We start from the raw sequence: 10,912 nt of genomic DNA, 5'->3' as shown, positions 1-10,912 counted from the left end.
AATTTAGTAGTTTAACCTGCCTTTATCCACTTGATTGTAACACCAGGAGACTTGGAATCTTACCTGGCTCTTTTATGTACCTAGAAAGGTGCCTGAAAATTGGAAGTGCTTAAGAAATGCAGTGTTTGCTAAATGACTGACTGATTCAGTGCATTAATAAATAAATAATTTAATTAATTCCAAATGAACTTTCTCCTTTCTGGCTTTTCTCACTTTTCAGTTGCATTTAGCAAAGCATGTGCCGACTCAATAGTCTCCTCATGGAGGCTTTCACTTCCTGGTTGCGAAGGGTATAAATCACAGGGTTCATCAAAGGAAAGATTACAGTGTGAAAAAGAGAAACTACTTTGTCAGCTGGGAAGGCATTAAAGGGGCGCGTGTAGATGAAGATGGCAGGCCCAAACATGAGAAACACAATGATAATGTGTGTGGTACATGTGGAAAGAGCCTTGCTCTTCCCTTCTGAAGAGTGCCCCTTGACATGGCAGAGGATGACTGCATAGGAGGCCAGAAGCCCCAGAAAGCACAAGAGGGTGAGCAGGCCACTGTTGGAGACCATCAGGAGCTCCACCACAAAGGTGTCAGTGCAGGCCAGCTTGATGACCTGTGGCACATCACAGAAGAAGTTGTCCAACTGGTTTGGGCCACAGAAGGGCAAGTGGAGAATAAGGGCCACTTGTACAATGGAATGAGTAAAGCCCCCAAGCCACAAAACCAATAGCAAGACATGGCAGGCTCTCGGGTTCATGACAGTTGAGTAGTGTAAAGGACGGCAGATGGCAATGTAGCGGTCAAAGGCCATCACAACTAGAAGGAACATCTCCCCTGCTCCAAGGAAGTGCAAGAAAAAGAGCTGAGTGATGCAGCCTCTGTAGGAGATCACCTTCTTCTTGGAGACGAAGTCCACCAGCATCCTGGGAGCCACAATGAAGGAGTAGGATGCATCCAGGAAGGCCAAGTTGCCCAGAAAGAAGTAGAGAGGGGCCGTGAGGCCAGGGTCTGACCTGATGGTGAGGATGATGAGGAAATTTCCAGGGAGGATGATGAGGTAGAAAATTAATACTAGTGCAAAGACCAGGAGTTGAGCATCTTGAGACTGGGCGAGACCAAGGAGAATGAATTCTTTCACCACTGTGCTGTTCTCCCTTTCCATCACTCCCAAGTCTGCAGAATAACAAAGAGCAAAACATCGTGTGTTGTAATCACCTTTTCGTCTATTCCATAGCTCTTCTCCAGATAAATCAGTATTTGCCACATCTAGCACTTCCCCAGCTGAAATCAATTTATGCCCCATAATTCTTTTATGTTTTGAGTTCACCATTCTGCCCTTCATTTTCCCCATCCCCCTTTAAGACACTGTTCTGGTAGGCACACTTGCATTCCTATTTAACCATGTGCTTCTATATAACTGTGGTCCTATAGGACTCAGCTGTTTTGCTTGAAGTATATTAGGAATTTCCTGATTAAAAGAAAAATTAATCATGATTAAGGTTATCAGGTTATTGTTGTTCTTGTTGTTCATGGTTCACTGCTTCTAATGTTTAGATTAGTTGCTGGGTTTTTGTCCCCTCTCTTCATCCCCACAGAGCAAAGTGATTTTGCTAATGCTTCTTTCCTTCAGTTCTTGTAGAATCCCTAGTTCCTGGTTTGCAACTTTGTGCCTTGTTTTCTGAATTTGTGCCTGACTAGTTCCCATCACCTTGTTCTGCTTTGGTGCCCTTGCGTACCCTTACTCCAAAGTGGACACTTAGATCTCAAGCAAGAACCCTACATTTCATCTAATTTAAAGATTTCCCCTAGTTACACACCTGATTTGGCCCTAATCCTGCATCTGCTCAACATCCTCTTCTTAAATCTAATTAATACTAGCCCAGTCTTATTTGTTCACCATGTATTCATAGCCTAATTTTCCCTCAGATCTCAGAATGATAGCCAAATGATATTATTCCCACAGACACTTTCCTATAATGTAAAATTTGTCAGAATATATAAAAGATTTTTACTATCTCAGCTAATAAAATTAAAGCTTACTAGAACTGGAATTGGCCATATAGAACATGTAGTCTAATATATCATCTGACAGATGAGAAAAATAAAGCATTGCAGTTAAGATTCTTAAAGTTACAATGAGTTTTCTTCTTTGTTCTCATTAGTAAGTGGTAGAAAAATGTGTGTATTCCTCAGTTTAAGTTAATTATAAATTATTGTGTCCCATCAACTGGTGTTATTTTATTTAAGCACGCAATCAAGATATTTCTCATGTAAATATTCGCCTTTGCAGAATAATCTGGCTTAAATAAGAATTCTAACCATATTAGAGATATCCATAATCAAGGTTTAGTTTATACAGTGGTCTCCAAAGTAGGGTTTGCTCATCCCAGGGGATGCCCAGGATAGTCCGTAGGGGTGCATGAAAATAGTGGACCTTTTCTACATATTATTATAAATTATGCTTTAAAGTTTTAAAGATATTTGTGATTGCTTTCTAATTTTTATATTACTATAATTATGAAAACACTTTATAAACAAATACTCATATATTGTGATATCTGTACTTGTCTCTGACTATTGAAATAATGTAAAAATAAAAAATTGCTAATTGTAACAAAATGCTATAATGTGACATATAACAATATTTCCCCTGATTTTTAATTACATGCAATACTTGTTTTTCAAAAATGCTATGGGTACAATGGAATACAATTTAGTAGCAAAAGGAGGGAATACTGATACAGCCTACAACATGAATCAACCTCAGAACCATTGCACTATGTGAAAGGAGCCAGTCACAAAGGACCACATATTGTATAATTCAATTTATGCAAAACGTCCAGACAAGGCAAACCTATAGAGATGGACAGTAGAAGAGTGGTTGCCTAGGGATAGGGGTAGGATGGGAGTGACTGCTAGTGAGTATGAGATTTCCTTTTTAGGGTGATGAAAATGTTCTAAGGTTATATCACATTATTTCAAGTGATACAAAAACATATCTGCCACTGAAGATGTATGGGTAGAGAGGGTGCCTATATCCCTCCTCTGTTTCTCATTGTGCAGACACACAACATCCGCAGGCAACACTGAGTATGCCTAGATTCCAACTGCTGTCAGACCAGCTCCTGCTTGGGGATCTGATCACCATCCTAGCATCTCAGTCCTTAATCTTTCCCCACTCATTTCCTATTACTTCTTTCTTACTATTTTTTTTTTTATCATTTCCTATTCTTTTTCTGCTAATTCTACTGTAATACACTCATTTTCTCAATTATTATTTTTTATTTTCTTTAGCTTCTTTTTTCTTTTCTTTTTAAATTTTATTAAATTTTTTCTTGCTATTTCTCTTCCTTATTATATCCCCTGCTTTTCCTTCTTCATCAGTTTCTTCCTTATGATTCTTTTTCTTTTTCCTCTTGTTTGCCCACATTCTTTCAGTCTTAAATCTGTTTTCACTTTGTTCTCTACATCTGTTCTGCTTCATTATATTCGAAGCCTGTCCTTCGATTAATTCTGAGATAATAGATTGTTTTTCTCATTCCATGGTGGAGTGAGCATGGTGGGTGCTTCCTAAGTGTTCCATTAGAATGGATTTTTCTACATGTTCAGAATGCTTAACTTGATCTTCAGTGCTAAGCCTTTCCTCCTGAGTATAATCCTCTTTGAGATTTACTTGATCTCAATCAGTCATTCGTTACTTCACATTCTCTGACATATGTTTTTGGCTTTTAACTCATTCTGATAAAAATGAAATAACTTGTCTCTGTACTCTAAAATAATTCTCCTTAACACCGCCGTCACCGATGTGAATATATCTAATGAAACTAAAAAATGGCAATGTGGTTTCTGATACTGTATTGATTCTGTATCTAAAGTTATTACAATATACTGTTACCTATTTCTACAAGTTTTAAAAAATGTGGATCAGTCTGAGGAATCAAAAATATGTAATTGATACTAAAGTTGAGGATTATGTAAAACTTTATTCAGTTGCACAGATCTTCATCCAGATAATAACTTATAAATTAAATGGAGTAGTTAAATTAGATAATGGAAATCACTATTGTCATTTAATATTCTAAGATTTTAGACAGTATTATGAATGTTATATGAAAAGCCCTGGTTTGGGAATTATCCTATCTAATTTAATATTTCTGCAATTTCTGTAACTGTCTAATCTTGGGCAAGTCATTTAGTCTTTTTAAACCTTTTTTTTTTTTTTTTGATCTACAAAGGAGAAACAATATATCTACCTTTCTACTCCACAGGGTTGATATGAAGATTAAATGAAATGAATAGTAGCCAATTCACATCTGCTTAAACTGAGCTAAAACATTTAGTGATTAGACAAATTCTAGTAAAAAAGTGATTAACGTGGACACCATCTCACTAGATCTTTTGTCCCTGCCCTGGAGTTAATTCCGTAAGAGATGGTGACTGCTTAAATCTGAGTCATTTCAGAGTAGGAAATTGTAGAGGTTCAAGGAGATGTCCACATAACGTTTTCTTTTCTAATTCAGCTAGGGTTTGTGAATCAAGTCTTTCTTGTTTTAAGATCCCTAACTCTGAGCCTTATGATTGTATTAGGACCATATGACTGCCGAGCATCGGAACCAAGAGGTTTGCAAACTTGTGAAGGCAGTGGAGTTTGTCTCTGGGACTCAGCCTACCGCTTCTGACTTTGGATTCCTGATTTCCTGTTTCCCTTTATTTCTGAAAATCAGATGGTACCCCAATTTAAATCTAGAGGGTGATCTCATAAAGTTATTTTCATTTTCACTTTTTTTTTTTTTAAATAATGTTAGGATTAAAGATTTTAGCCCCTTTAAAATAGTACTAATAAGCCTCAGGAGGACATGGCAGGAGGTGCATTTGAGGGACAGGGTAGAAAGTGCTGTATGTCTGGATTTTGATCTCACCTTTTGTTTCTGCAGCATCATTCTATTCTCATGCATTTTAAGGCAGCAAATGTCCCAAACAGTATGATTTTTTTCCTATTTCTTCATCCTCTTAATTTCTTTCAAATATGAAGAATGAGCAAAAATTTCACCTTACCGGGGTCCAAGCGCTACTCTCAAATAAATGCCTATTATCTTCCTTCTGATGAAAAGAGATTAACAGATCATTCTAGAATTTTACCTTAAATATATGTTCACATAGTGAAACAACAAAGATTCTAAAATCTACTCTACAGTTTGTGATGCAGTAGGGGATATGGTTTGGGATTTTATAGCTACCTTAAGCCTGCAGAATACTTCCAATGGGAATTATTAGAATGTCAATCAGAATTAGAAAAAAGAAAAGACAAGAATATTTTGAGGATTAAATATTCAAAACATGTGCCAGCTAAGGCCACACTGGGTCTTGTTAGGATTTTGAATTTGGCATTCCATCAGAGAGAGTGATAATGAAATGGCACATATGCTTATTAAGCATAATGAAAGTAATAAGCCTGGGGAGGTTGTTTTAGATCTTATTATATAATTCATATAAGTGATAAGAAGACATTGATGTTCAATTAGAAATTAAGTAATGAGACTAAGTCAATGGTAAGTTTGTTCCTATCTGCATATTTTTATGCAGAAATGTTAAGTAGAGAGAAAATATGTTATGCTCAAAAGTTTTTTCAGGAATAATTCTCCTTAAATAAGAGAAACTCATGGTGTCTTGTAGAATAGTTCCTCTAGGGATATACCCTCTCAAGTAAAAGAAATTACTCTATTGTGATCTTGGTATTTACAGTTATTCACGTCTTTGAATGTGTAGTTCCTCTGTTCTGCTATAGCAAAATGAAGACCTTTTCATTTTTCAATTAAGTTATGTTGCAGAAGAAAAAATATTCAATCATATAAAAATCAATTTATCTTAGTTTTTGTTATACATTAAAAAGAAAAGTGAAATGAATCTGAGTCACATTAAAATTGAAATAACAAACTTAACTTTTACAAAACAAATACAATATATGATTAAGTATACTTTCATTCAAATTTATGTCCAGTTCATCCAGAAATGCAGTAGGAGATGTTAAAAAGTGGAAGAAAGAGGGAAAGAGGTGAAAATAATGTTTTTTGCAGTTTTTTTTCCTATTATAATCTGTGCTGCAGATAAATACCTTTGAATCATTTTGCTAATGTAGAAGTTTATCTGTAGTATAAATTCCCAGAAAGACAGATAGAAAAATGAGGTAATTGGAAAAGAGAGAACAGAGGGGAAAAAATGAAAAGACATAATGGAAAAAATAGGAGAAAAGATGTAGAGACAGAGAAACCATGTACACAGAGATGCACCATGAAGGCATATTTGCAGATACAGAAAAAGGAGGAGAGGGTAGAGGAGAGATGAGAAATCTTTGGAAATGCCAAGTCTTTTATTTTTGCTTTTTAATTTTATTGTCTTTTATATAATTACAGACTTCTCAGGGATCTCACTTCTCAGAAGTGATTGGTGAGATAGATTCTAGTTCTTTGGGAGGCCTCGGAGAAACTGAGGAGCTGGTTGCATGGAGCAACTCTTTTGCTCCCCAGGGAGAAACTGAGAGCTGGGATTGCTAATTGCCAAGTAATGTTCTATTGTATGGATGTAGCATATTTTGTTTTATCTGTTCATTTGATGATGAACATTTGGGGATGTTTCAACTCTTTTATCATTTTGTCTAAAGCTGCTGTAATCATTTGTGTACAATTTGCTGTGTGGGTATGTTTTCATTTTTTGTGTGTGTTGCATAGATATTGGAGTGAAATTGCTAGGTCATATGTTATCTGTATGTTTAACACTTTGAGAAACTACCAAAATTCTCTTCAACATGGTTGCACCATTTTACATTCTGCCAGCAAACTATGAGGGTTCCAATTGCTCCACATCCTAGTTGACCTTTCTTACTGTTTGTCTTTTTGATTATAGTCAACCTAGTGGGTGTCACATTGTCTCTTATTATGAATTTGATTTGTGTTTCCCTCTTGTCTAATGATGTTCAGGATCTTTTAATGTATTTACTGGCCATTTGTATATCTTTTATGGAGACTTATTTACTTATATCCTCTGCCTATTTTTAATCCAGTTGTCTTTTTATTTCAAAATTGTAAGAGTTCTTGTATTCTGGATAAAGGTCCCTAATCAGATACCTGATTTATAATCATCTTCTACCATTCTGTGCATTGTCTTTCCCCTTTCTCCTGACTCTCACTTATGCTAGGGTTTTTTGTGTTTTTAGATTGTGGATTTTCACTTTTAAAACCTTTCTGTGAGTGTTCAGTGTAGCCTGTCTGAAAATTAAGAAAAGAAAACCTCAATTAAAATTGGAGTTGAAAAGACCTGTAAACAGAGCTCTCGTGCCCCACCATTCATGCATCGTCAGCTACCCCAGTTGTCATTGGATAATAATCCCAGTGTGAAAGGATGCATGTTGTTCTCCCAAACAGGAAGAGAAATTACTTTACCACTCCAGCAGGAGGAATGAATACTTCTTGCCCAGCAACAAGCTCCACCAATGGAAAATGCCTAAGCTCAGACCTGAACTTTTACTTTCCTCCAGTGAACTTTCGTTTTTCACTTGCATATGATTTTCTTTCCTGGTCCCACACTCCTTACTCTAAAACTTCCATGTTGTGTAACACTTCGTAGTATCTTTTTGCCAGATGAGATGCTGCCTGACATGCATTGTTTAATAAAGCTAATTAAAGCTTCACATTTACTCAGTTGAATTTTATTTTTTAACACCTCTTTTCAAGCTACAATTTTTTTTCAGGAATACTTGTGTTTACTTCTGCCAAATGCCTACAGATACCACCCTTAAGTTGCAAGTTAAAAGAAAATTCTCACACGGATGTATTAGGGCATACAAAGAGTGTGATGATGAGTGAAACCCTTATTAGGAAGCATTTATTTTATCTCCACTAAGAATCAGTGTAGAGACATTTTTTGCTTACTTTCTCCTTCTGCTAGGTAGGCTTTCTTCTAATTTTTTCTTTTTTCAGAATGTGAGCCCTTGGCATGGCCTCAGTCAGTCTCCATCCTTGTTCAGGTCTAAAGCCCAGCCCACAGTGTGCTGCAAAATTCCAAGTTCTGTTAGCAGGCTCTCTAGGGAATGGTATTTTGTAGGTGTCCTCAGAGTAGACAATGGTTCAATGCTGGTTTATTTTCTTGGAGTTCAGGGTATAAACTGGGCCTCAGGTGTGATTTTTAAATTTTCTTCTAACATCTTTAATAGATTTTAAAGTTATTTTAAATGATTTGCAATTTTATATGTTTTGTAACCTGAGGGGCTGAAGATCTAGAGTGTGCTGACAGACATAAAAGCCTTACACAGTGTTTTATCAAATGACTTATAATTCCGTCCAGCACTGAATGTATACTTTATCTTATCACTGGTTAGGATTCCTTTAATATGTTGTGAGACTGAGATTTTTTTGTTTACTATGTAGAGATAGAAATGAATATGATCATTATGGCAAATATGCTTAAATTATGGTATATTACAAAAAATCAAAAAGTGTGCTTCTGTTTTATTTATTGAGGCTTGCAAGTCAACTGCACACACTTAAGACATTTTTCAGAGCATGTGGTTTCAAGCCTGCTCTTTGTAGTTCTATTAAAATTGTCCTTCCATTGACTATTTTCCCTTTGGTATCTTATATTCACACTGGCATCTTATATTCACTATACTATGAAATTGATTATTTTTATGTTTTGTCTCAAGAGGTTAGAATTATATATTTCCCATTGTTGTTAACATTTTTTTCAATCACTATTTGTTCAGAGTACCTCATTTACAATAATATAAGTTTATGACTGTCATTAGCAATCTGTATCTATTAGAATCATCTCTAATAGTACTCATCACAGATTTCATATTTATTTCTTCACTAGTATATTGACTGTTGTAAAGAATCCAATGATTCTACGTGTTTATTTTGCTGCAGATTACTAATTATCATTCTGTATTATAACAGCATTAACTGAATTTACAATATTTTATTTTTTTGTTTTTTATTTTTTTTACAATATTTTATTATTATTTTCTGCACTGATTATGATTCTAACATAAAATAGTGAAACCATATATTATATATAAGATATATTCTGTTAGCACAGTATTTGAAAGGCTGTTAATTATATAGTCCTAAAATCTGTAAGTTCTGTGCAGAGCTAACATGTTGACACTAATTTTCTCATGGCCTTTTGCATTTTCTGATTTCTCAGGGTGTAAATAATAGGATTCAGTAAGGGTGTGATAACAGAGTAAAATACAGCAAGGATTTTATTACCTGCAAAACTACTGAATGGCCAGGCATAGATAAAGATGCATGGCCCAAAGAACAGAGTGACCACAGTGATGTGGGCAGACAGTGTGGACAGAGCCTTGGAGAGCCCTCCAGATGATCTTTGTTGCACAGTGACCAGGATGACGGTGTAGGAGACAAGCAGGAGGAGGAAACAGATAAGTGAGAGCAGTCCACTGTCCGCAATGACAAATAATTCCAGAGTATATGTTTCCACACAGGCAAGCTTAATCACAAGGGGAAGGTCACAAAATATATTGTCAATGATGTGGGGGCCACAGAAAGGCAAGTTCACTGTTAATACCACCTGACTCATGGTGTGTATAAAGCCAATTGTCCATGAAAGCACAACAAACCCTCCCAGCACCCTGTGGCTCATGATTGTCCTGTAGTGCAGGGGTTTACATATGGCTACATACCTGTCAAAAGCCATGGCTATCAAAAGAGTCATCTCAGCACCTCCAAAGAAGTGCATGAAGAACATCTGGGCCATGCAGCCCCATATGGAGATGGTCTTGTGTTCAGCGAGCAAGTCTCTGATCATCTTGGGTGTGGTGACCGTGGAGAGACACAGGTCCAAAACAGAGAGGTTTCCAAGGAGGAAGTACATGGGAAAGTGAAGGGAGGAACTGCATGCCACTGTGACCATAATGAGGATGTTTCCCAACACGGTAGCCCCGTAGATCAAGCAGAATGTCACAAAGAAGACGATCTGAAGTTCCCATGGTGCAGAAAACCCTAGTAGAATAAACTCAGTCACCACAGATCCATTACTCAGATCCATTTCCTCCACTCAGAAAGGTTCTAGAAGTTTTCTATATATGGAAGAGATTTTTTAAAAAAAGCCACAATTAGTACTGATGTCTTCTGATTTCTATTTGATGAATAATAGTTGGTGATATGAGAGCATGTATTCTTAAATCTCACCTTCTTGAGGCTGTTTTCTCAAATCCTTGCATTACCAATGTTCACAATAAGGAGTTGTGTACTGTGTGTAGATGTACATATGAGGTAATTTAGCAGTAAACAGTGAAATGATTCAGTTCTAATGTAAAGATTTTGCTTTGATTGTAAAGTATCAGACTAGATACTCTTTGTTGAGCTTTTTAGACACCATTCAAAGGATCTAGAGTGATCAAAAATGGTAACAGTTACATGATTATCATGTGCCAAGTTGTGTTGCACATACAAAACACACTTAATGCTTATAACAATCCCAGGAAGTATTATAATTAACCTATTTTTGCCTATAAGGAAACTATGGCATAGATGTATTCAATGACTCATTCATGATTATGCAGCTAGCAGGGATCAAAACTGGTACTCAATTCAGTCTGTCTGACACGAGCATTTGGGCTGATAGCAATGTATCATATTGCCTGAAAAATTAAAGGAATATGTTTTTATGGTCAAATTACTAAGTGTCAGTTGAACTCATATGTTCCTTTCATATGGAAAATAGTAGATATTATTCAACAAGTAGGTTGGAATCTCTCTATGTAATGAGCTACAGGTTTTTCCCTTATGTAGAATGAATCAAGGTCCTGTGTCTGGAGAGTTTACCATATAGAGAGATTAATTATCAAACAAAAAAGCAATACAACATATAAAAATATTTAGTTTAGCACATGATATATGAAACA

General features: G+C 36.0%; 2 protein-coding genes across 2 annotated transcripts; both read right to left on the bottom strand.

The window, feature by feature from the left end:
* Window positions 1–226: 226 nt before the first annotated feature.
* LOC105076134 (olfactory receptor 4N5) lies at window positions 227–1,471 on the bottom strand. The gene has a single exon (XM_010964149.3). It carries the CDS (start codon window positions 1,340–1,342, stop codon window positions 227–229), a length of 1,116 nt encoding a protein of 371 aa, XP_010962451.3. The 5' UTR covers window positions 1,343–1,471.
* Window positions 1,472–9,135: 7,664 nt separating this feature from the next.
* On the bottom strand, window positions 9,136–10,053 carry LOC105080074 (olfactory receptor 4L1-like). The gene has a single exon (XM_010968972.2). It carries the CDS (start codon window positions 10,051–10,053, stop codon window positions 9,136–9,138), a length of 918 nt encoding a protein of 305 aa, XP_010967274.2.
* Between the last annotated feature and the right edge of the window lie 859 nt (window positions 10,054–10,912).

This window comes from Camelus bactrianus, chromosome 6 (assembly GCF_048773025.1).
Source record: "Camelus bactrianus isolate YW-2024 breed Bactrian camel chromosome 6, ASM4877302v1, whole genome shotgun sequence".
Lineage (NCBI taxonomy): Eukaryota > Metazoa > Chordata > Mammalia > Artiodactyla > Camelidae > Camelus > Camelus bactrianus.
This window is presented reverse-complemented; position numbering and strand designations above follow the sequence as displayed.